At 39.8% G+C, this 16,677-nt stretch overlaps 1 protein-coding gene across 1 annotated transcript in view; it reads left to right on the top strand.

Annotated features, from left to right (window-relative positions):
- The window catches only part of LOC118019981 (ankyrin-3), a 331,347-nt gene that overhangs the window by 197,783 nt on the left and 116,887 nt on the right, over window positions 1–16,677 (top strand). The window contains exons 18-23 of the mRNA XM_035019746.1: window positions 399–497; window positions 8,229–8,327; window positions 8,414–8,512; window positions 9,032–9,127; window positions 13,946–14,018; window positions 14,180–14,242. Coding sequence (XP_034875637.1) covers window positions 399–497; window positions 8,229–8,327; window positions 8,414–8,512; window positions 9,032–9,127; window positions 13,946–14,018; window positions 14,180–14,242 — 529 coding nt within the window. The remainder of the gene's footprint in view (window positions 1–398; window positions 498–8,228; window positions 8,328–8,413; window positions 8,513–9,031; window positions 9,128–13,945; window positions 14,019–14,179; window positions 14,243–16,677) is intronic.

The following is a 16,677-nucleotide window of genomic DNA, read 5'->3' as shown; positions in this document are numbered from 1 at the left end:
TTTTTAAAAAGACTCTAGTTTTAAAAAATGAACACTGAAGTATGTAGTAGGAAAATGATATAATGTCTGGGGTTTGCCTTAAAATGCTTCCACAAAGAAAAGAATGAGCAGGAAGTAGGGCTGGATGAAGCAGATGTAGGAAAACCTTGATGATTGCTCAGTCTGTGCTGAGGACACAAGGTCCAGGCCACCCCCTCCACTTCTGAGGGTGTTTGAAATTTTTCATGAAGCCTGCAGGTAGCAATGTTGCCATGGTGCTAATATGGAAACTTATCCTGCAGATTTTTTTAACATACCAATTCTAGGCTTCCTGTCCTAGAGTTCATAAACTGTGGCTGGAACATGCCTGTGTGCTATACTCCCTTTTCTAAGATGACTGTACTTTGACTCTTTCTCAGAGTGGCCTGACCCCGCTCCACTTGGCTGCTCAAGAAGACAGAGTGAATGTGGCCGAAGTCCTCGTAAACCAAGGGGCAAACGTGGATGCCCAGACAAAGGTATACAAAAAGAATGTGCCGGTATAAAGTGTCATTTAGTGACTCCTATATGGAAACAATAACAATTTGATGGGGGGGTGGTGAGGACAAATTTTCCATCCTATCTCTTACACATAGTATTTCAAACATACATCTGGGCAAGGGACACCAAAGTCTCTGGTGACAGTGGCCCAGATGCTTTTATCTTCAGTGGCCTAGGCACTTTATCCTGGCTGCCTGTAGATGCCCACCGTGGTAGCGCTATTATTGATCCTTGTTGCAACAGATCTATCCTTCAATGGCAGAGTGTAAAATCTTGCTCCTTTCTTAGCTGTTGTGATTGACTTAATGCATACAGAAAAATTTATCAGTGATTTGTGACCTTTAACTTTGTTCAGACGTAGTCTATAAAAAAGGATAAAGTAAGTTTTATTCAATTATTATTCACTTGCTACATTCCTTATGGCATGTGTGGTTGCTAGCATTTCTCTCTCTCTCTCAGACAAATAGCACTCTTCAAAAAGAAAAAAAAAATGCTACTTAATATCCTATAATGCCACAATTTCAAACTCAGATAAGAAAAATGGATGTTTTGTGTCTTCATCAGAGATAGGACTTCGTATTAATCTCATTTCTCTGAGCATTTTCTCTCAGCACTTTTTTTGTTACCTCTTCATAGCAAACTTGTTTTATCTACTCTAAAATAGAACTCTCGTTTCTTTCTATGTGTCATATTTTTGACACAAAAGTGAATGCTTATTAAATATTGTGACTACAAACATCTTGGGTATCCTATAGATCGGTTCTGAGGTGTAGTGATCCTGAAGATATTAACAAATATAGAAGTATCACTAGGAGTTCGCCAAGTAAGAAGGTATTCACACATCAGAAGCAGACTGGATTTACTGGCTAAGCACAGAGGGGACAGCCCGAGTAGACCGCACCCTTTGGACACTGTTCGCCTCTCTAACTACAGCTGCACCACCCACACTGTGTTCTAGTAAAAAGAAGCTGCCTGAAAGAGCTCTGACCAGGCAAGATCCTGTCTGTGTTTTAAACTCTGTGTTAAAATAGTAAAACAAGCACCGTTGTCCCTGGCCAGGACAGCCCTAGGTGGGACTGGGGGTAGGTAATTCCCTTTCTGGAATTTCTGTGTCCTTGCAGTCTCCGTAGCCGGCTTGCTCAGCGATCCTTTCCTCTATCCCCGCTCCCACTCTAAAAAAATCTCATTGTCCTTAGCCTTGAATGCTTCCCTAGCTAGCTGAGTGTTTAGCAGTAAAGGCACTGGTAGCAGCTGAGTGATTTCTTGTTACTTTCCATTTTGAAAATAAAAGCATTTTTAATTCTGAAAAAAGAATCAGACTGGGGGCACCTGGGAGGCTCAGTTGGACTCCTGATTTTGGCGCAGGTCATGATCTCAGGGTCATTGGATCGAGCCCCACATCAGGCTCCACGCCAGAGCCTGCTTAAGATTCTCTCTCTCCCTCTCTCTCTCTGCCCTTGCTCATGCTCTCTCTCTTGGAAAAAAAAAAAAGAAGAATCAGACTGAATTTAGCTTATTATTCCTTATTTTATTAACGGTAAATATATCCATCTTGTGTTGTTTCATTTACACACAAAAACACAGACTTACACACTTTTTTTGGTTACCTCTCCCTTGACAGATTAAAAATTCTAGGAGTCCCACACAGGGTTAAGTTTCTCAGTACGTTTTTGCCCCTGCACATCCGAGGCGTACCCTGTCATTCAGTCCGGAAGTGAGATACCGATCCTCCAGAGCATGTTGGGAGGCAGGATGCAGTGCTATGTGCCTTCTTGCACACGGGGCCCCTGGTTTAAGAGTCTAGGGCCTCTACCAGGGTCTCCTCCTAACTCCACCCGCCCACCTCAGGTCATGGTCAGTAACCATTTTTGCCCTTGGTGTAATATTTATGAAGCATGTTCCCTTTCCTGCCCTTTACAAGTGATGCCCTTCAGAAAACACCTCTCTGTCTCTTACAAATTCTTTTCTCTTCCTTTCTCATCTCAGCAAAGATCATAGCACCCGAAAAACTGAGGCTATGATTGTCCCCTTGCTGAGAAGAGCAGAATGGCAAGAGATGGGTTGTTGGGACTTGCTTTCTAATCTTGTGAATAAAGGAATTTATTATATTCTGTGAACTTCCAAATTCTTACTAGTGAGATGACATCCCTGCGCAGCCTACAGGTGTTGAGTATGGTACCATCCAATTCATTGGCTTAAATTTAAACATAGTAATCATGAAAACATCGAGAGCTCTTTTCTGTTGTGGGGAAAAGACTGGAAAATCCTGGTAACAGCTTTCATAGCCTTCCCACTGGCTTGCTGAGCTTCTATACCTCCAACTCTGTATTTGTGGTTCACTGAATCAGATCAGACTAAATTGTCCTGCTGGCCACAGGGTTTAATATTCAGTGTGGTTCAACTGAAAAAAAGCCACTCCTTTTGCTTTTTAAAAGGATAATCTCCTGAAGCATTTTATTTAGGCCACCCAAAATACACTGATTCTCAGGGGTACTGATTAGCAAATTAATAGTTAAATTATATTTCTTTAAATGTGTGTAAAATAATGAAAAAATTTATTTGATACTCATTTCACATTCATTTTTAGAGCTCCTACTAGATGCTGAATTCTTAACAGGTTGATATGTTCCTTGCCCTCAATAGTATTTATAGTCTAGAAAGGAAGATATGTGACAATAAAAATAATACAATAATATAATAATAGCAAAGTGTATTACCCATCTTCTCTGTGTCATGTATTAAGTGCTTTACCTTTATTAATTAGTTAAATCCTTACAACTACCCTAGAAGGTGGGTGAGATTGGTATCCCTATTTTACAGATGAGGAAACTGAAACACAGAAAGTAGTTACTTGTATAAGGTCACACAGCGAATTAGTACAAAGCCTGACTTTAACCCCACATATAAATAAATAATTTTAGAAATATTGTCATTAACTGAATTATTTTACAAAGGTGGGGAGTGTAGAAGGGAGCTATAACTGGTTCAGTATCACAGAAACAAGAGAAAAAAATTGGGGGCATATCCCAAGGTGCTGCCAGAAAATTAAGATTTCAGAGGGCCTTAATATGCCAGGCTGAGCAAGTTCAGTTCAGCTTTTTATCCTGTTTGCACTGGGAAGCCTTGGAAGGCTTTAAACAGAAGAGTGGGGGCAGCTGGGTGGCTCAGTCGTTAAGTGTCTGCCTTGGGCTCAGGTTATGATCCCAGGGTCCTGGGATCGAGCCCCGCATCGGGCTCCCTGCTCAGCAGGAAGCCTGCTTCTCCCTCTCCCACTCCCCCTGCTTGTGTTCCCTTTCTCTGTGTGTCTCTCTCTGTCAAATAAATAAATAAAATCTTAAAAAAAAAAAAAAAACCCAGAAGAGTAATAAGATCAGACATCCAGTTTAGAAAGATCCCAGGAGACCGTGCAGAGACTGAGTTGGTCCAAGGAGTTTGGAACAGGGGCCGTTGAAGGCTACTGCCAAGGTCCAGATGGAGAATAAAGAAGGCCTCCACTTAGGGGCAGATGGGAAATTGATGAGCAAGAGAGAAACTGGAGAAATACTTAAAGAAGTATGAGCAATAAGACGTGAGGAAAAGTGAGAAATTGAGGATGAATCTAAGGATGTGAGCCCTGTGCCTAGGTGATCACAAGTACCATTCAAGGAGATTAGAAATAAAGGAGAGGAAGCTAGCTGGGGAAAGAAGACCAAGAATTCTGTATTGGGTATGTTGTATATTAGATGATTTAGGGGCTGTCTAGGTGGAAAAATCCAGTAAATGACTTAAAGTTTTGGCTCCAGGGTGTAGGATAGGAGGTCTGGACTAAAGATCCCAATTTGGAAGTTGTCAGAATAGATGTATTAATTGAAGTTGGGAATGCAGATGTGATCATTGAGAAACAGCATGGAGGAAATCAAAGCCCAACCCACTGGGATCAATGATATTTTAAAGTGGATGAAGGAGGTAGAAGCAGGCCTAACGAAGGGTAGGAAGGTGATCAGGAAAGAATATGACATGGACGCCAAGTCATGAATGACTGTCCAGGAGGGTGTATCAGGCGAGAGAAGCACTAAAGCACATCACTGGGTTGGCACGTGAGTGATTAGAAAGCAGGTCCCCTGGAACATGGGAGGAAGGGGGTGGGGAGGGAAGAGTGAGTGAAGATGCCTTCTTTCAAGAAGCTTAGCTTTGGAAGCATCTAGACCTAGAAAAAGAGACAAATATTTAGAAGAGGTGTTTTTGTTTCTAGAATTGGAAATAGGTAAATGTATTTGTTGGCTGAGAGGAAGGTGCCCGGAGAAAGAGAAGAGGCTAAATTATAAGATGCATCAGAAGTGGGATAAGCTACACTAGGGATAGAGATGGCAATTTACTTATTTTTCTCCTATCATTTTGAAAATATTCATTTGCTTTGCCCCTTCTATAATACCTGAGATATTTTGCTTGTTTTTCTCCTGCAGTTTATCCCCACATTGATTTTGGAGGTAAATAATAAAGCAAAAAACTATGGGGGAAATGTTCAACATTTTTTTTTTCTTTTAGTGTGTTGAGACTTTTGACTATACTGCCTTCAAGAAATTAAATACTGAGAGTTTATTTTCAGAGAGTTTATTTTCTAAAGGAAAAATTCCTGTTTGTACTTTTTCAATTTCAATTAGTTATACTGAACTAAAATTTTGAAAAAGCTGTTTGTGAGACTACCTTACAGTCTTCCATGGATCTTTACCTGCCATATTATCAAGTACTATTTCATATAACGTGTGACAATAGAAAGATGTTCCTTAAAACAATAGCATCAACACATAAAAATTGAAAACAAAATTTTTACCTGAAATAAATAAAATCAGGGAGTAGTCGTAGCTGTGAAAAAGGAAAGCCAAGGATGGACTCCTAGAGGACCACAGATTTTAGGAGGTTGGGCATAAGTGTGGATTTCCTACTCCCTCTCTCTCAAACCATTTGTGTGGGGATGCACCTGACTACGACCCAATAAGATATGGTCTTGTGGTACCATAGATCAGAAAAACCAGCCTGATTACTCCATCTGCACCTTTTAGCTCTTCCTACACAATTACAGCCTTTCAGTATTGCCTAAAGGAGAAGACAACTCCTGCTCGTAAGGATGGGCTAAGTAGGTAACAGTGGAAAAAGAGGCAGAGACTGCTCAGTTAGCTGAACTGTGATTATTTCCTAGCCATTCCAGAAAGAATAGTTGGTCTTTCCAAAATCGATTGCTGCTAATTGGAAAGAATTTCTCAAATCACATCTCTCTGAGCATATTTGTGCAAGGTGCCATTTAATGTGGGAATTTTCTGGCCCTCAATGAATGGAAGAGCCCCAATTTGGTTTCTCTAAATGCCAACTAAATCTTCTTGGGCACACACATGTATTTTTTAATAAAATACTTTAATGCTTGTGGAACAGCAAGAAGACCAGTGTCCTCAAGTACAACAAACAAGGAAGACATTAGTAGGAATGAGCTCAGACATTTAATGAATAGGGGGTATAGAGAAGGGACCAGATCAGACGGGTCCAGTAGCCCATTATAATGACTTAGGGTTTTACTAGGAATTAGATGGAAAGCTATGAGGATGAGTAGAAACTGAACATTAAGATTCTTAACATGATTCAATTTCTTTAGTATACTTAGCACAACAGCCTTTAGAAATTGTTGCATCATTGCTTAGGCATACTGACTAAAAACCTAAAAAGTTTCTTTTTTGAATTTTTATTTTTTTAAAGATTTTATTTATTTATTTGACAGAGAAAGAGAGATAACATAAGCAGGGCGAACAGCAGAGGGAGAAGCAGACTTCCTGCTGAGCAAGGAGCCCGATGTGGGGCTCAATCCCAGGACCCCGAGATCATGACCTGAGCCAAAGGAAGACGCTTAACCCACTGAGCCACCCAGGCACCCCTAAAAACCTGAAAAGTTTCTTAATATTTAGATTTAAAAAATATTATCTGTATGTTTTTAGCTTGGGATTAATCCTCTACCACGAAAGTTGGGAATAATGTTACTTCAGTTAAGCTAATTGTACTGAGAACCGATTGGAGAAAACCTTTTGCATGCCTCCCCCACTGAGCGGCATTGTGATTCCTGATGCAATCTGAGTTCCTCAGTATCGAGAAAGAAGCCTGCAAAGTTAGGCAAGTTAGTTCTGGTTACCAGGATAGGATCTCCTTCATCATGCGTGGAGCAGCTTCAGGGGCTGAAAATCAGACTCACGTACATGGTTATGGCAAGCTTTAGCAGTGGGAGTCTGGGCAGCACTGACTGTTCGGTTTGTGGAGCAGAATCTGACCAGAGTAAAACTCTTTAGGGCAGCACATCCTGGTGAGATGTCTTCACCTTCCACAATCAGCTGTGGTCTGGGCATGCCCTTTTCAAATTCAGATATACCCATTTGCTAGCACGTCTTAGTCAGTTTGGGCTGCTATGACAAGAATACCGTAGAGGGGACAAACTGTCATTTCTCAGAGTTCTGAAGATTGGGAAGTCCTAGATTAAAATGCCAGCAGATCCCTTGTCTGGTTTGCAGGTGGCTATCTCGTGCCTTCTTGTTGTAGCTTCACGTGGCAGAGAGCAGAGAGAAGAGGCAAGCTGTCTCCTATCTCTTCTGATAAGGGCACTAATCCCATTCATGAGGGTTCCACCTAATTACCTATGACCCAGTTACCTCCCAAAGACCCCATCTCCAAATACCATCACACTGGAGATTGGGGTTTCAGCATGGGAATTTGAGGGGATACAAACATTCTGTCTATAGCATAGAGTCACCATAAAGATACAATAGTGCCTACCGTATGAGGTACAGACCCTTGAAAACATGGATGCCCCACCTCTCCCCCCACGCACACTGAGAAGTGTTTTTAAAAACTCAGTCCTCTCCCTTTTGTCAATCTGGTGCTGCTAGTGTCCTCATAAACAGAAATTAATTGCCGATGCTGAAATTGCATGGCGGTGTCTGTTACAATGTGGCCATCTAGAAAAGTATCTGGAATATCCTTATTTTAAAAAATAATTATACACACATACATAATTTTATATATGTAAGATATATATTTTTAATAGATACAACTTATAATTCCCCAGGGGTCAGTGGATATTAATTTGGGAAGCAACTTAACTGCTTTGTCTGAATCAGTTGTTTTCAAATTATGGGACCCTAGCTGGTAAGCAGGAGACTTTAACTCCAGCATGTATACCTGGATCAAGTTCACACTTCTCAGACCTCCTGAACTCCCACCAGCCTCTTCTGCGTTCTGATAATCGTCTGTTACCTGGCATTATCATTTAGCCACTTCATGGTTTTTTTCTACCTCCATTTTATGCTTTTCGAGAGTAGAGTGATCAATAAATCCTAGTCTGCATCTGTCCACAGAACATTCTTCCTGTCCCTTGACAACAAGCCACTAAATCGCTCTGTCCAGGCTGTTGACTGGGCCATATTTCCTTCCCATCTTGAAAAGTTGGTGTGAGAATAAAATGAGCTGATGCAAGAGAGAGCACTTTGGGAAGTTCAGTAACTACTTACATGTGACATGGTATTATTTTTATATCTCACACTAGCTCTCAGAAATATCAAGGGCATCATATATTTATGTAGGGGAAAAAACTATGCCAGCTCAAAAAGACAGGTTAAATAATACTTTTGCTTCTATTTAGGGTAGCTGTTACTGAAAGTATACTTATGAGGTTTCTTTTCTGAAAAATGTAATTACAGATGGGATACACACCTTTACATGTGGGCTGCCACTATGGAAACATCAAGATTGTTAATTTCCTGCTCCAGCATTCTGCAAAAGTTAATGCCAAAACAAAGGTAAAGACTTTTCTTCTTTGTATCCACCATCAAAGTCACTGATTTTGTGTCCGAGGAAGTAAGAGTCTTCCACCTTCCTTCCGCAGAATGGGTATACGCCGTTACATCAAGCAGCTCAACAGGGACACACACATATAATAAATGTCTTGCTCCAGAACAATGCTTCCCCCAATGAACTCACTGTGGTAAGAGTGAAGGGAAGGGAAGAGGGAGGCTAAGGGAAGAGGGAGGAGATAGACCTGGATGCTGGGATCTTCTTACATTTTTCATCATGCACCAGTGTCACTGTTTTACTAAATGGAACATTCAGTAGAATTCAGGCCAAAGGACAGTAGCTATATTGTGAGCCGTCCAGAGAGATGTGATTGGTGCTTCACCCTTAAAAACTACAAACCCATTGCCACCTAGTAGGAAATACATATACAGAAAGAAAAACATGTTTGTCCCCTTGATAACTTAGAATGTTAAGAAGCCTTTTGGATTCCATGTGTAGCAGCCAAGTCTCTGCTGTGTGAGTGGGAACAGGTTAGGTGGGTTTTGTGCAAGGCACGTCTCTAATGAAATAGTGTTTTGTGTATGACAGTGGGTGGGACCAACGAGACACCCACCTGCTGTTTAGTATGGGCGAAACACGTGGAAACACACAGACACCGAGACGCAGGGAATGACTTCTTAATTCCTTGTGCTCGTTTCCCTCTTGCCAGAATGGGAACACTGCCCTAGCCATTGCCCGGAGGCTTGGCTACATCTCAGTGGTCGACACCCTGAAGGTAGTGACTGAGGAAACCATGACCACAACTGTAAGTAGCAGACGCTGGACCTCGCCGCCCTGAGAGCCAGCTCTCACGCCGTCGATTTTCTGGGGCTTTTGGGAGAGGAACCTACTTCCCCCCATTCACAGACTAAGCACCACGCCTCCAAATGCTGTCGCCTCATTGCTGACAGCCGGCATGGCAGCTCTCGGTTCGGACATTGAGACACTAAACACTTAAAGTACCTTTTTATTTTTTTTATTTTTTTTTATTTTTTTAAAGATTTTATTTATTTGACAGAGAGAGACAGCGAGAGAGGGAACACAAGCAGGGGGAGTGGGAGAGGGAGAAGCAGGCTTCCCGTGGAGCAGGGAGCCCGATGTGGGACTCGATCCCAGGACCCTGGGACTATGACCTGAGCCGAAGGCAGACGTTTAACGACTGAGCCACCCAGACGCCCTTAAAGTACCTTTTTAAAAGTTGCATTAGTAGCTATAAAGTGTTTTGTCCCATGGAAAGCTAAACGTACGCATGTTTGTTTTGATATAAAAACATTTTTAATGAAATGAAGGCAGAAATATTTTAACATCCACCTTTGGCTATGTGAGGAAGTTGAAGATAAGATGGTTCTTTAAAATGTTATGACTCATAAATAATGGATACACTGTTGTCATTATTGTAAATGCATTTTTTTACAGTGTCAAAATAAAACATGAGAGAGAGGATCAGAACTGATTTTTGTCACCACTCTCACTGCTCTTCCATTCAGCTATTAGAGTTTTCACAGGAAAACCAAATAGATGTTTTGTTAAAATTACAAATAAATCTTTACCAGGAGGCCTTATTGCGTCAGATACATTTTTACAAGCTGCAGCCTCTAGGATAAGTCGTTTCTTATTAGCACCATCTGGAGCCTCTGAACTGCGTGAGGATTTGGTAACTGTGGAAGCAAGAGCAGATCTTGCACCATATCAGAGGCTAGTTGGAGTTATTCCTGACTCCGTGACTCAACACACATGCCTGAGACTGGCTCCGTACAATGTAAACTTAGGACTCTGGGACATTGGGTATTATCAGCTCTGCCTCCTTTTCTCATCCACCACCTTCCGATGTGAAGGGAGGCATAATCAGCATCTGCAAACAGTTTGTACACACAGTGCTTCATACAAAAAAAAAATGGGTTGAAGGACTCTGTAGTAACCTACTGGTTGAATTATTTGGCGGTGTAAAGGCTTTAAAAGCTAAAAAAAATAAGCTTGCTGATTGCAAGGGAGAAATTATGCAGTTTGCTGAAAAGAAAGCAGTAGCTTGGGCGCCTGAGTGGCTCAGTTGGTTAAGCGACTGCCTTCGGCTCAGGTCATGATCCTGGAGTCCCGGGATCAAGTCCCGCATCGGGCTCCCTGCTCGGCAGGGAGTCTGCTTCTCCCTCTGACCCTCCCGACCCTCCCCCCTCTCATGCTCTCTCTCTGTCTCTCTCTCTCAAATAAATTAAAAAAAAAAAAAAAAAAAATCTTTAAAAAAAAAAAGATTTAAAAAAAAAAAAAGAAAGCAGTAGCTTTAATGGGCTAGGGCAATGGTTATGAACCAGGGCGTGTTCGTAACTTCGAGGTATAGTTTGTATAGAGATAAATTACTATATTGCTTTTATATATACCTCTTGAGTATTTCATGATTTAAAAATCGTTATTAAATTCTTGAGAAAAGAGTTTAAACAAATAATGTTTATTAACTTTAATCTTATAGATACTCCCTTTGCTTTCTCTAGAGTGGGGAAAAAAGAGGGAGAAGGACAAGGTATTAAACAATGGTCAAGTGTCACAATACTATAAAAGATTTGAAATCACTGCAGTAAATATATAAAACTTTTTCATTGTTAGAGAGTTGAAACCTATATAATCGTTCAAAATATAATTCTTGCTTATTGAATGTAAATGATGTTCTCACCCACTGGGAAAGTTCAGAATGTTTCTTGAATATCAAAGATGCTTGAGGAGCACACCTGGCTGGCTCAGTCGGTAGAGTGTGTGACTCTTGACCTCAGGGTTATGGGGTCAAACCCCATGTGGGAGGTAGAGATTCTTAAAGATAAAATCTTAAAAAAAAAAAAAAAAAAAAGCTGGAGGAGAAAATAAAGTTAAAGACAGAGGAAGTAAAGTTCTAGTCCGAGAGGGGATTCAAGGCTCTGGTTCCAAGTGAAAGAACAAATATGGGAGTCAGGCCATATCACTCGGTGTCATCCACTGAGTTGTCTGGTAATTTCTGCAAGAGAGAGAAGATAGGACTCATGCTTACAGGAAAGATCCAGTTTGCCTAATGAAGTAAATGAGGCTTCCACCAAATGAAGTGCTCACATAGATTGGAAAAGAGTCCACTGAAGTCCCTAAGTCTTAGTCCAGCATTGCGGTATTTGAGACTTTATTTCAAGCTGAGACACCACCTTGTCAGCTGTGCTTTTAGCGGTTACATGTAACCTGGCATAGATGAGAACTGGCAGATTTCAGGGTGGAGTCTGTGATCCTGAGCTCACTAACCACAGTGCAGCCTGCACGGCCCCTTGCTGGGGCCCCAGTAGCCATTGACTCCATAAGCGGACATCCAGTTTTTCAAAAACCTTAAAAAGATCCGTCTTCCCTCTCAGTACAATGTAGGACATGGCAATTCTGAGAAAGATGGTTGAGTTAGTGACATTACAATCATGGCAGAGTAGGAAACTGAGGACCTAAAAGCTGACATTCAAAAGATGAATTAAGCATTTAAATTGCATTGTTTGAAATATTCAGTTCCCTCATTAGCAAAGAACAGAGGACATCTCTCTCTCAGATAACTGGTTTCTAATACTGTTCTGTAATAAAGGGAATCAGGGCTCCTTCGAGAAATAGCTAAATCTAGATCTGGGGAAGGAAAGTAAGGAAGTGTCTCCCCACCTCAAGCAAGGAAATCAACATGGAAACACACCATTATGGGGCTGCGTCAGGGACACAGGAGTCAACTGAAAGAGTTCCCAGTGGCCAAAGCTGGAACAATTTAAAATGGATGATAGATAGATAGATAGATAGATAGATAGATAGATAGATAGATAGATAGAGAGTGAGTGCAAAGTATAAAATAAATTTCCATGAGTCCATACTGATACAGATAAATGACTGAATACATGGGGAAGAAGAGGCAAATCAGGCAAAAAAAATTCCAAACAATTTATGAAAATACTTCACCCTCAAGGAGGTATAGAATGTAATTCCCCCTGCTTAAGGGTGGGCTGAGTATAGTGACTTCCCTGCAAAGGAAACAGTATGGAAAGGGACGTGGGGGAAATAGAATAACTTTACAGCAGAAAAACCTGACAAACACTGCCTCAGCCAGGCAACCAAGGTCAACATCAGCACTGGTAAATCCTGTTGATGGTATGGACCCTTGATACTATGTGATGAAAATAGCAATTTACCTCTGTGGTCTTCCTCCCCAAAACATGTAACCCAGTCTAAACATGAGAAAAACATGAAACAAATCCAAACTGAGGAACAGTCTACAAAATTCCTGACCAGTTCACTTCTAAACTGTGAAGGGCGGGCGCCTGGGTGGCTCAGTCGGTTAAGCGTCTGCCTTTGACTCAGGTCATGATCCCAGGGTCCTGGGATCGAGTCCCATTTCGGGCTCCCTGCTCAGCTGGGGGGTCTGCTTCTCTGCCCCTTCCCAGGCTTGTGTGCGTTCTCTTTCTCTCTCCCTTTCTGGCTCAAGTAAATAAATGGAATCTATAAAGATAGACAGACAGACATAAAATAAAATAGAATAAAATAAAATAAAATAAAATTTAAAAACTGAAGGTCATTAGAAGCAAAGCAAGTCTGAGAAACTGTCACATTCATAGGAGCCAATGGGGGCATGACAGGTGAAGATAAGGTGGTATCTTGGATGGGAACCTAGAACAGAAAAGGGACATTTGGTAAAAATTAAGGAACTCTGAATAAAATATGGACTTTAATTAATAGTAATATGTGAGTACTGGTTCATTAATTATGACAAATGTACCATAGTTTTAACTACTGAGCTTTTTTTTTCTCAGTTGCCTTATTTAAGTACGTTATCTTCCCTTGTACCATTAGCCTTTCGTATGCTCAGAATAAGAAGAGGACTTGTTTCAAGTCTAAAACATTAAGTCATTAATATTTTTAACAAGTTGTCAGTGTCCTTTGGATGGATACAAGCTATATAGGTAAAAAGTCATCAAAGAGCAAGTAAAAAATTCAGTAAGGCCTTTGCTCTGTAATATATAGTTCTTTAAAATTGCATGGAGGTGAAAATGATCTTTCAAATGCATAACCTCTAAAATATTTTCTGCATGGCATAGTTGAAAAAATTGTATAATTTATGCAATCTCAATATTTTATATTTATTCTAGGAATTAAAAGGTACATAAAGAAGGGGAAGACAAAATTAATGGCTGACTTGGCACAAGCAATAAAGACACAATGCGTGCTGTTCATTTGGCTTATCTTCAGCCAAGACTTTTAGTGGAATGAGGTGGCAGGTTCCTCGGACCATGAAAAAGTATAACAATGGACTAGGAGAGGCGATACCTCTCTTCTCTTTTCCTTTGAAAAGCCTCATTAGGGAGCTAAATCTTTTAAGCTAGTTTGCTTTACCACTAGAATTCTTTCACCTTATCTTTCTTCTTAGCAGTATATATGGTGAAGACCTTAATGCTAAGGGAAAATTTTGATGTCATTTTTATGTGAGAGCTTCATGATATTCAGCACATCAGTCCCATAATAAATCAACTGATTAATTTAGAAAGAAATGAATAGTCTCATTAAAATGTTCAGTCTGCTTACACTAAAGTGACTGCTTTTTTGTTGTTGTTGTTACTAGACTGTCATAGAGAAGCACAAAATGAATGTTCCAGAAACGATGAATGAAGTTCTTGATATGTCTGACGATGAAGGTATGAAAACCACCTTTGTGTTCATAATTAAGAGTGACTGTGTATCTGTTTCCTTAAGAATGTTTATCGCAAAAATGTTTTTAGAAGTGTTAATGTGTTTTGTTGTCATAAAGAGGGTATGCATTTTCCACACACTTACACTCTTCACTTAAATCATGCAGTTCGTAAAGCCAACGCCCCTGAAATGCTCAGTGATGGTGAATATATCTCAGATGTTGAAGAAGGTATTTGCAACCTTTTACTGTAATGGAACTTAACTACCAGCTTTATCTTCCATTTCTTATCTTCGAAATGTAACACTTCCTTGAGTTACTAACTCTTCACCTAACTTCCGATTATTAATTTATGTACCATTTAAAAGATGTATATATGGTATTAGTGGTTTCTTTAAAGCCCCTCTCCTTGAATCCATTTTCCAGCTTGGAACTACAAGTACATTAGTATCACTAATGACGTGGATTGCTTTCTATTTGTTTCTATTAAGCAGAAAATTGATTTTTATTGTTTACATTTGGAAATATAGAAGAGGAAATCTGATTAATGTTTACAGCTAAAATATTTTTTAAAATAAGTAAGAGAAGGTACCTTATAGGTAAGGAGCTAAATGCTCATTGTAAGGTTTACTCTAAGCTTAGTAGTAAAAGCAGCTTTTGAACTTGAACCAATAATGAAAACTCAACCTGAACAAAATTACTTTCAGAATATAAATTTTCGGGCGCCTGGGTGGCTCAGTTGGTTGGGCGACTGCCTTTGGCTCAGGTCATGATCCTGGAGTCCTGGGATCGAGTCCCATATCGGGCTCCCAGCTCAGCGGGGAGTCTGCTTCTCCCTCTCCCGCTCCCCCCTCTGTGCTCTCTCTCATTCTCTCTCTCAAATAAATGAATAAAATCTTTAAAAAAAAAAAAGAAAAGAATATAAATTTTCAATATTGATTTCATGAAAGAGATCAAAATATAAATTCTTGTAGCTGTACTTCATTTGCTTAAAAGAAACTACTTGTTTTCTGCCTTATTTAAAAAATCAATATTTTCCCAGCTCATGATGTATAGATATACTAATGAATGATATTTTAAAAGTTTCATTGGAAAATTAGCATTTTTACAGTGAATAAATATTGTAAAGATGGCAAATTTTGGAGTTTTGCTGGAGTAATGAAATACGTACTTATAGTAGAATTTCTAGTATATTTATGTTTTTTTCTTACACCACCTGACTCTCCCAAATGATATCTATATTTTGCCACCTCTCATGTATTTTTCTCACAGATCAGACTCAATGTTGTTAGTCTTTCTCTGTGCTTAGGTAATTTTCCCTATTTTAATTATTGGTTTCTCCTTTGAGTTGCACAAATTTAAATGAACATCTAAAATAGTGGGAAGCCTACATAATCCAAAGTGAGTGCCTTTAACTTTTTTGGCATCCAGTGAGTGCCTGCTGGAAGTGCGATCTGGCCAGGAGAATGCATACCTAGAACAGCTAATGCCTTGGTGGTCACTTAGGAACCTGGACAGAGCTGTCTCATTGTTCGTAAATGTTGTTTTGATAAATGTTAAAGGTTTTTACTCATTTTTCTTTCCTTTTGTCTAAATCATCAGCTATATATTTACTTGTTTAATCCCCAATTGGATGTTTGTATCATCTTTAGGCCTTTAAGAATAATATGCCTTGCTGTCATATTATATTTGAAGGCCTTCTTATGTAAAGTTTGCTGAGTAATTTCTTATGTGCAGAAGACAGAAGGAAAATGTTCTCACATAGATGTGTACGCACACAAAACATGTCAAAAGTATATTTTCAAATGCAATTTTGTGAAATATGACAATCACAGACCTAAAAATTTGCTAGTTTTGGACAGAATATCCAAAATAGTTGCAGTGATAAGAGGCCAAGTTTGAATGGAGTATATAACAGCTTTATATACATGAAGAGGCAAACAATTTCCCAAAAAAGGAGAAATTTTGAATTGTTTCATTTGAAGATAATTCATCTAGCCATTTAACTAGAAATGACAGTGATTTCTTATGGATTTATCTCAGCTTGGGAGTTTGAAATTAATAAACAAATTTTAATTCTCATTTTATTCATCTTTCTTTAAACTTTTTGGCACTTGCCTTATGGGTGTGCCCACAGGCTATGAGAATCAAATGTCTATTGGTTTCATAATGTTGTAGAATTTAATGTTGGGAGGAGTTCCTAAAAAGGTCACTTCAGCCATCTATGCTAGAGTCACTTCTATAAAGTCCTCTCTGAGGAGGTCTTTTGCCCAGATGCCTTAATGACAGAAATTCCCTAATTCCCAGCTTGCTTATTCCACTGTAAACAACTCTGACTTTAAAAATTCTTCATTTCACTAAGTGTCCTTCTCATTGATTCAGGCTCTGATATATTTGGCACTATTTAACACAAAACTGCCTCCTCCGTGTGACAGTCCTTCCTTCTATTTCTCGTTAGTCTGTTTTTCTCCAGGTGTATTATCCCCCTCCCTCACCACTGTGGCTCTCTCACTCTTGTCTCCTATGAACATTGCAGGGTGTCCATTTCTACCTCAGATGGAGGTGACCAGAACTGAACACAGTATTCTAGGTGTAGTCTGATCAAAGCAGAGGCATGCAGGGCCATTGCTTTGTCCGTGGACGATATTACACATCTATTATTGAAG

This window comes from Mirounga leonina, unplaced genomic scaffold, assembly GCF_011800145.1.
Source record: "Mirounga leonina isolate KUSES-001 unplaced genomic scaffold, KU_Mleo_1.0 Mir_109, whole genome shotgun sequence".
NCBI lineage: Eukaryota > Metazoa > Chordata > Mammalia > Carnivora > Phocidae > Mirounga > Mirounga leonina.
This window is presented reverse-complemented; position numbering and strand designations above follow the sequence as displayed.